This window comes from Phoenix dactylifera, unplaced genomic scaffold, assembly GCF_009389715.1.
Source record: "Phoenix dactylifera cultivar Barhee BC4 unplaced genomic scaffold, palm_55x_up_171113_PBpolish2nd_filt_p 001360F, whole genome shotgun sequence".
Taxonomy (NCBI): domain Eukaryota; kingdom Viridiplantae; phylum Streptophyta; class Magnoliopsida; order Arecales; family Arecaceae; genus Phoenix; species Phoenix dactylifera.
In genome coordinates, this window is record NW_024068686.1 from 35,727 (window position 1) to 48,028 (window position 12,302).

Genomic DNA, 12,302 nt, shown 5'->3' on the forward strand with positions numbered 1-12,302 from the left:
TAATTAAATTTATGAATGTGGTGGTATGGACTAACCATGTTATATTGGTTGCCCTGTCACGGGCCGGAAACGTGACCATGGTTAGTCTAGGCCGGATATAAGATGGAAAAAGGGAATTGATGTGTGTGTGTGAATTGATTAAATGAACAGGGACTTTGGGCTTATCTCGTTAGTATTGATTGCCCCATCACAGGCTGGAAATGTGATATTATCGATTGCCCCGTCACAGGCTGGAAATGTGATACTATCGATTGCCCCATAAGCTAGAAATGTGATACCATCGATTGCCTCGTCATAGGCCGGAAATGTGATACTATCGATTGCCCCGTCACGGGCCGGAAACGTGACCGGGATGTAGCCCAAAGTCGGAAAGATAATTGATCCGGATCAAGTTAATAGAGAATGGAAAGAAAAAGTATTGAAAACATTAATTGAAGATTTTAAGATATCGTATGACGTATCACCCTTGAGTGGCTGGATTTTTGTTGACATTTGAATTGCATATTTATACTGATTATTCGAGCTTGTGATGGCCGGTATATGATTTTATGATATGTGCATTGATTTGTCGTGGTTTTTCAAATTCATATTATTATTGTGTTGGTGTGGATGTGTAGGAATTCTTACTGGGCTGTAAAGCTCATCCTCTTCTTCTTCTTTTCTTTACCAGAGTTGCAGGATGCATAGATTTGGATGGGATGGGCACAGAGTGCAAGTACCAAAGTCATTAGTTAGTTAGTTTGTTTATCCTTCTTTGATGTTGATGAACATTTGAAGATCTTGTAATTGAACTAATTTGTTTATTTGGACATGTCGGAATTGTCTATTTGAATTATCAATTTCTTGTGGATTTATTGAAATTTTTGTTAATCATAGGCCTTGCATGATCTTTAGGGCACTGCTCTAGGGCTCATGCAGCCGGTCGCGTGCCGGACCCGGGTGCTGGGTTCGGGGCGTGACATTATTTAAGTACTACCACATACAAATAATAAACTTCAGTTGGATCACTTTAACATAGGATTTTTAGGGCGTTTAATTACTTTGTTACAAGATGTTTTAGATTAGACAAGGTAATATTGGATATATATCTATATATGATGTTTATCAATAATGTTCATTTAGGAGTGGGCTTGCAATGGATGAAACATGATGTAACAATAGTAAAATAAAAAGGTAAGTAAAGCATGGAAATAGTGGTAATAAAAAGCATCTGGCTATTCTTTCTAATTAATTGAATGAGAGATCATGTTCTCTTAGCCATAACTGTTTTGTCCTTTTCAACTTGAACCCTATCTTAACGAAACCTGTTTTTAGAATGCCCATTTTATCCACCGATGGTATACACTTTGCATTGACGAAGTTGCTTAATGCGTGGTCAATTTTTAGCAAGGGCTAAACACTGCAAAACAAAGACTACCTCCTTCTCCAAGATAGCTATTTGAATCTTGAATCTAACTTTAGAGCTCTACACATGAAGATCCCTAAACACCTCTGGCCTCTGGAATGCAATTGGAAAAACTTTAACTTACAAAATACTAAACTTACTAATGATCTTCTGCCAATTATTTTTGTTTGGTTTTGTGAATCCATTTTCACTCAGCATTTTTATTAAGGTTGCAATTAGTGTCGCCTTAAGCATTTCCAAATCCTTCCATGAACTTGCATCCATGCTATTAATTTTAAGCTCTCCCGCTGCTTGCTGACCCTTGAATACAAATCATGACATCCTTCTTGACGAGCAAATCATCAGATTTTTGTTGCACTTGCCCCTGCCATCTTAATCGGTCCATCACTTTTCCTCAGTTCACCGAGATATATGGTTATTTTCTTTGCTATATGGTTGTGATTTAAATGCCAACTCATGACTATTTCACCGAGCATAGCGAATGTTGCAACATCTGAAGTGTTTCAATCGGACATCATGTGTGAATATCCTTCCAAAAATACCAACAATCATGGAAGTGCAGGGATCGCTATTCTAACATCACAGTCTTGTAAGTGGTCAGATCCAAATCTACCTCCTGTGCTAAGAGTGGAGACATCATATCATTTTCCTTTCGAGACATTCCCGTCTCAAGAATCCATGAGTATACCTGCAAATAACATGCTAAAGTACATATAATACTATTGAACAAAGGTTTGTGGGCGTAACAATCATCAGTATCTTAGCAACGTGATCCCACTAGAAGGTTTAAACATTGAGTCCCACGCTCTATCCTTCATAAGGAGTTAAAGATTAAGAAGTTTCGGAGCACCAAATCCATATATTTAAAGGAATTTAGTCCCATGGACCAGTTATGGCTTCTCTCAACACAAACACGCACACGGAGAGGCAGAGAGAGAATAAAGGTGAAAAAAAGTCATTTAGTGTTCCATAATTGCTTTAAAGTAGAGGATGACACGGAGATCTAGAGATGGGAATTACAAGTGTACATGGAATTAGGAGGGTTGGATGGAGCGCCAAACTATTTTTAGTATTGCTTGCATCATAGATTTAAAAATTATTAGATTTTTTTTTCTAAATTTATGTTCTTTGAGAAAATTGAAGATTCTCTTTTCGTAGCTTCTACATTGTATCTTGTTTCCGTTGGTTAAGGTTAATAATTTTAGATAGATGCTTAGATTTGTTTATTCAGAAACAAGCATTTTATCTTTTCTCCAACTATGTGATGACGCCAAGCATATAAACCTCTCTTTACCAAAAGTATCGAATAGAAAGTTATATATTAGAAGTTTGGAGGTGTTAGAAGATATGTAGGTATATGTTTAATTCCACACGGACTATGTACTGGGTAGATCTTGGGTTAAGAAACCCAAATAACATCTTTTGACTAGCCTTTTTGAATGAGGTACTGAGCTATTACGAATGGTATTAGACCAAACCTAGCTCATGGCTCACATGGACTAAGAGAATATTGCAGCATGGGCCATTTGGGTTGACCACAAACTGATCGTAATGTTCATGATTGGATTTGAAATATTTGTCATTAGATTTAAAAAGATACAGACTCTTAGCCAAGCAAAGATATTGGGGCTTAAACGAGGAACTTTGTGAGGATCCATGCAGCTGTGTATGTAGTTGCACATCGGCTATATAGTGGGTATATCTTAGATACATGTATAGGACCAAGGAATCCGAATAAGACCTTCCAACTAATTTTTTTTTGAGTGAGGTCCTAGGTTGTTACAAGAAGATTTTTAATTTTTCCCCTATAATGTAAAGGTCAAGTTTTTCTTAAGAAAATATAATTAAAGTTTGCTGCTTAACTTTGTTTTTATTTTTGTCATTAGATCATTTAAAACAATTTTATTGTCAAAGAAGTTTCCATATTTTAAAAAACATTAGTAGTTGCATTTTTTTCATCCACCTTAATGTTAACCATAAGTTTCTTTTCTTTTCTTTTCTTTTTTTTTAGATGCGTATGTTATCAGGCCAAAATAAAAATTCAGCTAATATACTTTGTATTGATTATATTGCCTTGGCTCTAGGTGGGAGAAAGAAGCTGATGAGATTGGGATGATGTTTTAGTGAGCTGCTCAAGAATTCCCAAACTCTCCCTTGGTAAGGTTAGGAAAATTTCTTTTTTTTCTAGCATATTTTCATCAAGGAGCTAGGTGTTCGTGGGGAGGCAATTGCCCAAGGGAGTAGACTTAACTGGTAGAACTCTAGTTGACCCAAAAGTTGTTGAATTTTTGGCCAACTAAGATATTAACCCCTTCAGTTTTTTTTTTTAAATATGGTCCGTTGTGGAATTATTTTTTCATAACTGGATTCTCAACAAATCAAAAGTTAGTTATACTCGAGCCTCCCAGATTTTTTTCATCTTGACAGAAAAATCTACCTACTTTGTTGTGGTATTGAAACTGCTAGACAAACACTAAGAGACGCCTGATCAGCTTCTCCCATGCTACTATGAACATGGAGTTGTCTCGCTTTTGGCATGTTTCTTAGCTACAATTTTAAGGTTGCATTAGCACCAAATTTTATTCTTAAAGCAATAAATTCATAATGAGAATATTGATGCTGAAAGCTATGAGATTTGTTTAACCTCAAAAGGTTGTTCCCAAAAATCTCAATGGGATAATTTTATACTACTTGATTTATTCTACAATAATGGACAAAGAAAAGAGAAATTTTCAAAAGTTGCTTCATTCAAGATGGCAAATCAATGAGATAACCTATCTGTTTTATTGTCTTTTTTGGAAGATTACCTATCATATGTGACAACTCACATAGTGTAACAGATGTAAAACTTGAGAGCTCATAGATCAAGCAAAGCTTTGAGATAGAGCCAACTTTATAACATATCAAGAATAAGCAAAGTTCTAATTCCTTAATTTGCTAACTAAATAAATTATGTGTAGTCTTCTGCGCCTATAAGTGCAATCTTCCGAGCTCAAACCATTTCAAATTCAAATAAGTTCATGCTTGATCTGCGGAGCACATTCACATGAGTTTAGTCCCCTAAGCTCAAATAATTTAAGTATGACATATGACTTGACCCTCAAACCGTAATTAGCAATTCTCTCTTGATTAAGTTAGTGTGTTTGTTTGAACTTTGTTATTTTATTAGAGTAGTACAGGTACAGGGTTCCATGTGTGAAACTAGAGTTTCAGTACAGATAATTCATTTTGAATATTTTTACAAACACTTTAAAAAAATAGAAAAAAGAAAAAAAGTTTATGTAGACCATATCCTAAACAATCATACTGCAGCATTGTGCTATTTAAACCTATTGAAAGTCACTGCCAGGGCCACGTAAACCATATCATAAACTTGATCTATAAGTCGAAAATAGGCTTCTCTCCATTTTCTGTTGAATAATAATGGACCAAAAACGGCCCATAAACCGACTGCAAATCCTATCCCCATGCTCATATACAACCACTCGATTTCAGATCCTTCTTCATCCCCTCCAACAACATTTGGACCTTGATTTGTCTCATCATCTTTACACTTTTGAGCTAATGGGAATCCGCAAAGACCAGGATTACCAGCATAGATAGATGGGTCAATGAAGGTCTGAAACTGATTACCTGATGGAACTCTTCCTGACAAGTTGTTATATGATAAGTTCAAGTGACTCAAAAAAGTTAGTGCAATCATGCTTGAAGGAATTCCACCATAAAGGTTGTTTCTTGATAAGTCAAGTGACTCCAACTGTTGCAATGCACTGATTTTTTCTGTGATCTCTCCTATCAGATGATTCCTAGACAAGTTTAAGCTCACTAGTCCAAGAAGGCTGGTCAGTTCTTCTGGCATTGTTCCAGATAAGTTATTATCTGAAAGGTCCATAATGATCACAAGTGAAAGGAATATGCTATACTCCATGCCTGTTCCTTTTATGGTCACTTCCATATTTTCATTGTACATATAATAACTTAAAATGGATGCATGACTCTCCCGTATCACTTTCATGGCAATGAAGTTCCCAAAGCTTGAAGGAATGGTTCCTGATAAATTGTTATTAGCAAGATCCAGAATATGAAGAGCACTTAGCCTTGATAGATTAGGAGGAATATTTCCAACAAGCTTGTTTGATCGTAAGCGAAGGATATGCAAGGACAACAAACTTTCTCCTATCCAAGTAGGTATTGGACCAAGGAATCCATTCTTTCCAAGATCAAGAGTATGTAAACTCACACAAGTCTTCAAGGATAATGGGAGTTCTCCTGATAGATTATTGTTACTCAAATGCAACGACTCGAGATATGGTAATGAACAGATTGACGGAGGAATGCTTCCAGATAGACTGTTGCTTGAAAAATCTATGGCAGAGGTACCGACACCGAAAGAGTAATTCCAGCAATTAGGGAGCTCACCCGACAAGTGGTTTTTTGAAAGATCAAGATTCCAAAAGTCGGGCTGACAAAGAGACAAGGGAATTTCACCGCTTAAATTATTTGCAGAAAGGGAGAGATATATCAATTTAGGCATACTTTTGCCAATATTAGGATGAATCACTCCTGAAAATGAATTGTTTGATAGATCTAGTAGATGCATAGCAGAAGAATAAAAATTTGGCAAAGGACCGGTGATTCTATTGCTGGAGATATTCAAGTAATATATATGCTGGGAAAATGACCTCGAAAACCAATCTGGCAGAATGCCTAAAATTCCATTGCCAGACAAGTCTAGAAAGGAAATATTTTCTTGCGTTTGGAGCCATGCTGGGAACTGGGGTCCTAGCTTGCAAGAACCAATATTTAACACCTGAAGCTGGAAAGGAGGGATCCAATCAGACGTCAGATTCAGAATTAATTGGTTGTCTGACAAATCTAGATAATTCAACTTGGAGAAATTGGCAAGGTGTTCTTCAAACACGACACCCTCCAAAAAGTTTGAGCTAAGGTCTAAGAAAACTAGCTCCGCAAGCCTTCCAAGACTTCTTGGGATTGTCCCATTTAGTTTATTATTGGAAAGATCTAATTTTTGAAGTGCTGACAGTCTTCCAATTGATGCAGGAATAGGACCAGAAATTGAGTTGCTACTCAAATAGAGATCTTTGAGCATTCTAAAGTCCCCCAACCGGTCCGACAAATAGCCGCTAACCTGACAGAATGACATTTCCAGAATCTCTAGGCTGTTTTTGATGCATCCAGAAAAAACTTCATCAAATTCATGCAAATTTTTGCTGATATTCATGCCTCCCAATCCCAAACGCTGCAGCTTACACAGACCCCCAAGTGCAGTCGGGATTTTGCCTTCAAGAAACTGATTACCAGTTAATTCAAGGAAATTGAGCGAAGCCAGATTCTTAATTGCAGGCGGAATGATGACCCGAAAAATATTGTTGCTGAGATCGAGGTGCTCAAGGCTGCTTATGTTGAACAACCAACCAGGCATCGTCGAATTAATGAAATTATCAGAAAGATCAAGAACAGAAAGTGAAGTAAAATTCACATGAGGAAGAGAGACTGGAATGGCCTTGATGTCACAAAGGGACAAGTGTACCTCAACAATAGAAGGGAGCATGTTTAGTGCTTGCAGCCAGTGAGCACCTTCTGTGAAATTCACATTCCCCATATGGAGATATTGCAGAGAAGAAAGATGAGAAATCCAGAGGGCATTATCAATGATGAATTCACGAACATGATCAAGATCACTATAGAGATCAAGATATTGGAGGCTCGATAGATTCCCAAGCTGGGGTGGGATCAGTCCACCCAAACCAGCATTGGAGAGGTTAAGATATTTGAGCTGACGGAATGAGCCCACGAATTCTGGGATGCGAAGTCCTCCAAAGTTGTTCATGCTCAGGTCAAGGTAATTCAGGTGTTTCAGACCAAGTAAGGAAGGCCTCAACTCACCTCCCAAGCACCACTTGTTATCGTCAATGAGTGAGAATGGGTGTGGGTTTTGGAGGTCAAGCTTGACAACATGGCCAGTCCGGTTGTCACAAGCGACGCCTTCCCATGTGCAGCAGTCGTCACCGACCCAAGAAGATAGCCTGTTGGTGGGATCTTTGAGGCCTGCTTTGAACCCAAGAAGAGCATTCCTTTCAATCAGCATGCAGCCTGGGATTGAATCTCCATTGAGTTTTCTCACTTGAGAGCACAGAAAAGCAAAGAACAAAAGTAGAAGCTGGGCTCCTTTTAGATCCATGAATTTAGCTGCTGTGAGATGGAGTAGATGGATCTCGTATTCTCGTTATATTTATCTGAAGCAGATTCTGAATTCCAATAAATTGCCGTCCATGACCCGCCAATAAATTGACCTCTGAATTCCAATAAATTGCCGTCCATGACCGGCTAATAAATCGACCTCTGAATTCCAATAAATTGCCGTCCATGACCCGCCAGCAAGATCAAGCTTCTTTCTACACCACACATGACTTGAAAACAGTCCATTGTCCGTGGGATATTTACGAAGAGTCCTTTCCACACTGCACAAAACTTTGATTCACTCCAAAGTCCGTGGGATATTTACGAAGACTTCTTTCCACACCACACATGACTTCTTGTAGTCAAAAGTCTGCGAGATATTTACGAAGACTTCTCTCCACACCACACGACTTCGGTGTGCTTGTCCAGCAGGCCTGAACTCGGACAATTTGTACCAAAACGAGACTAAAGTCATGAAGGGCTGGAATAGTTGCAGTGCTTCCACATCCAATGAGAGAAACCGTGTAAGTGAGTATTAATCTAATACTCATGTATAACTTCTGTGTTCTTGGTCACCGGTTCAAATCTTGATAAATGCTATCAAAGCCAATTCTGTTGGAAACTTTGAATTTTTTTATAAAAGATTAAAATTTTTAAAAAAAGAATTTTAGTTCTTTCCTATTTTAGGAAATCCAGGGTTTTAAAATACGATTTTAAATAATCCACATTGGAATTGTAAAAGCAAGCGCTCTTGCATTCATATATGGCTTGTTCCTTCTAGCTTTAAGTTGGGTTTTAAGGATAGCGGGTAACAACGACACATGCCCTCGCATACTCGGCTTGGCTTGGCCAACTAGGCCATGCGTTGGCATGCGCGACGCATATGTGCATGCACGGCAAACATGTTTTCCCACACACCTGAAGTTAAATTTAAAATTTCAATTTCAATTTAAGATTCAAATTTGATTTCAATCTGTAATGTGTGCGTTATAGATCAAGTTTAGTTCCGTATTGAACTTCAGAACGTTATGTTGACTTCGATAAATAACGTGCATGTACTGGCGGGCCTTTATGAGGTGCCGGCAATATCAAAGCTGTTGAGGCCTTTATGGGTCTCTTTAGCAATAACCCAGACCCAGCCTATAAAAAGGGTCCAGATTCAGGGGCTTAGGATCATTGGTTCCTTGTGCTACTGCTTAAAGCCTTACTCAATTTTTTCCCACTCCTTTCAATTTACTTTCCATAAGAAATAGTGGAAAAAGAAAAGGATCTAGACTCGATCTCAAATAGCCCTACAGGCCATGGGCTTATTCATGGGCCATTTAAAGGATCCAGCAGACCTTGGCTTGTCTCGGGCCCTTTAGCAACTTTGCCTTGGTTATCCAACCATTCTTTGGCGTGAAGGGGACGAAATGACATTGTAGGTGAGGTCGAGTAGAGGATTCTTTGGCATGAAGGGAATGAAACAACATCGTACGTGAGGTCGAATAGAGGTTGTTTGGCTTGAAAGAGTGGTACGAGTGCATGTGGAGGCATTTCTTGCCAATAAGGATAGTCTAGGACCACAAAGCGACCTACATCTTGAGAGACAATCAACCAACCCTTACATCATGAGGGTGAAATGCTAAAAAGATGGAAAGGATGGACCTTAAAAAAGAGAAGGAAGCAAGGCAAGTGGTATCAACGTTTCCGATAAGAGTCTATAATAGGAGATGTCCATTGAGTCAAGATGCTTTAGTGATGAAAGAAATTCAAAACCAACTTCGACCATATTTGGTAGAGGGGATAAGTTTTGGAAGAATATCCCTATATCTGATAAGTTATTTCACGAGATATATAAGTCTCTTTTTTTATATTTATTTGGTTCGACAAAACAGTGAGAGAATAAAAGAGTGCATCAAGTTTTGTAATAATAAATATTTTATTACAATCACAAAATTGCCCTCCAACCTTTTGGTGTATTTAAAAAATGGGTTGGGATAAACTAGTAATTGAAGTGGGTAAATATCCTTTGTTCCATGGAATAATTTTATTCTATCAAAATGGTATAATGGAGCTATCCGTTCTCTCCCTTTTTTTTATTTTTGGCACTTAAAACTAATATAGCTATTTTAGAATATTTTTCGGTATTTGGCTAGATAACTCTCAATTTGAGGGGGGGAACTTATCATCTCTATTAAATATTGTCTTAGGATATCCAATGCAGCTTGACATGGTGTGATCTAATGGTGAAAAAGAAAGTAATTACTTCAACTCATTCAACTCGATTTTTTTAAAAAAATTAAAAATAGAAAATATGGTGAAAATAATGCTTTGACCCTCTTTTATTTCATTAAGAAATAACAAACTAAATTACACATAGTCTCTATTTATATTAGTATAATCCGTTCTTCCACAATTAATTTAAGTTGGATTCTTTTAGTTAAAAGAGGACACTTCTTTCCCAAAATAAATATGAGTAGTTTAAATAATCTTGGAAAACTAACATATACAAGAGGTAGACCTCTACTTCTACATCAATTTTATCTACAGTCACTTCACCTAATTCTTCTTAGATTGGAAGATACGTCATGTCAAGATCTTCCAAATAATGAAATTTAATCTTGATCTCTCGATACACCACACATTTAAAGAGGGTACTATGTTGTAGAGCTCCAAAAATTATCTAACTAAATCGGACATTATATGGGCATATTAGGATCTACGAAAGTTTGGTGTATGATTCAGTTTTCCGATATAGTAAATTTTTCTATTCAATCCCAGTAATGGCTAGAATGATCCACATCAAGTCTACTAATCCTTATGAATTATAGTATTTAGGTGTGCTCCTGCAATTTAGATTAGTTATTTATTGGTTGTGATGTCCTTTCCTATGCCCCACTCGAATAATGGTGGATCGTCCACAATGAAGATTTGGGAGTTCTAGCAATGAAGATGAGTGGCTATTGTTGGCAAGGTCCTTTTGGGAATGATTTTTTATGTTATAGTGAAGATGTGGCCTTAACTCTTAAGGAGGGATGGAGCTATGGGCAGCAGCAGGTTAGGCGGCAGAAAGGTGTAGAGAGACACTCGATGTCCGGGTTGGGAACATACTAAGATAAGGTCTACCTAAAGCTAAGGTAGATTAGGGGAGTGACGAGGGCTCACAAAGCCATCTTGCAGTGGTTGATGTCCGGTTTTCAAGTGAGGTCTACCATTTTTTCCCTGCAAATTATCCATTACTTTTCAAAAGAACTTTGCCAGGAAGATGACCTTAACTAATTATGTTTCGATGGTGATTCTTTTGAAACCATCGAGCATAATTAACTAATTATCCATTACTCGATGTCCATCTACTTTATGTTAATATATCTCTTTTTCTTAGCATTATTTTCAATTTATGGTTTTGATTTTTCATGTGCAGCATATATTTTATTATAAAAATATTTTCTTTTGAGATACCAATACTAGATATTTTAACTAATTATACTTGTGTAAATATTTATTGTGTGAGAATATAGTTTAATATTCTCATAAATAATTGTTTATGTCATTTTATATTTTATTTGCAAAATGATGGATGTTATACATACCAACTCATCTTTCCTATTAATATAGATTGTCAAAAAAAGAAAAAACTGATAGACAATCAATATAGATGATATTGTGAAGATGAACACCGACAACTATGTTAGAATGGTTGGCATAAATTTTGAATAAGCTAGAACATACCAAACTGAAACCAATTTATGTTGTATTGGCTTTAAATTAGTTAGTTGAATAAGGCTGCAAATTGGCCGGATTGACCCGTGACCCAACCCGATCCGACCCGCTTAGATCGATCCGACCCATTTTAAAAAACCTGTGGTGTCGAGTCGGATTCTAAAATTGGATCCGTTCCATTTTTAGGGTCGGATCTAGGTTTTTTTAATTCTGACCTGACCTGATCTGATCCGACCCATTTGATATTTGGGCAATTTTTGGTTTCCAACCTTACGATCCGATAGGATCCTATCCGAATCCAATAAACCATTTGAGCCCGCAGGCCGCAGGGGTGCAGGCCCAACCGCCCAGCCTGGTGCTTAAGGCCTGACCTAAGGTGCTTAAGGAATTAAGAGTCTCTCATCACTTTTTTTGTTTGATTTTCAAAAATTGGAGTGTTTTTGCTTGTGATTGTATTCCGATAAATTGCTATTAGTATGATGTGAATCCTAAGTATATGTGCATTGTAAATGGGAAGCACTTATATTTAAAAATGAGAACGAGTGGTAGTTCCTTGTGATTATGATGTGCAACTTTTTCCTTCTTCAATATAGTCAATGCTTTTTATGCTATGCAGCAAGTCGGTATGTGAATGGGTCCTTAGAAGAGCTAATAGGCCGGAATCCTATAGAATAATCGTTCTTTTTTGAGAGACCTCTGTTATTTGTAGCATTTTATTCGCATCACGAAAGGTGGCGATGAAGTCACCATTTTCTCAAGAGGTACTAGCCCATTCTCAAGTCGATTACATAAATTAAACATATCAATTTAATTTTAAAATTATGAATTTAAAGAATGGCATCTTTTAGTGAAACAAATAGAAAAGTAACGTGCATTGCATGTACACAGACCAAAAAAAAAAGTGATTAAAGCAAGGAATAACAAAATTGCTGAATGCCGACAATTGAATCAAGGTAAGGCCATTTTTCCATCTCAAGTGTGAAACACGGCCATA

At 37.2% G+C, this 12,302-nt stretch overlaps 2 protein-coding genes across 2 annotated transcripts; both read right to left on the reverse strand.

Moving 5' to 3' along the window:
- Positions 1–4,714: 4,714 nt before the first annotated feature.
- LOC120108492 (receptor-like protein EIX2) lies at positions 4,715–5,267 on the reverse strand. The gene has a single exon (XM_039122090.1). It carries the CDS (start codon positions 5,262–5,264, stop codon positions 4,725–4,727), a length of 540 nt encoding a protein of 179 aa, XP_038978018.1. The 5' UTR covers positions 5,265–5,267; the 3' UTR covers positions 4,715–4,724.
- A 685-nt stretch (positions 5,268–5,952) lies between these two features.
- Positions 5,953–7,514, reverse strand: LOC120108490 (receptor-like protein EIX2). Its single transcript, XM_039122088.1, has 2 exons — positions 6,088–7,514; positions 5,953–5,968 (listed from the first exon to the last, which is right to left on the reverse strand). Exons 1-2 carry the CDS (start codon positions 7,512–7,514, stop codon positions 5,953–5,955), a joined length of 1,443 nt encoding a protein of 480 aa, XP_038978016.1.
- Positions 7,515–12,302: the final 4,788 nt, after the last annotated feature.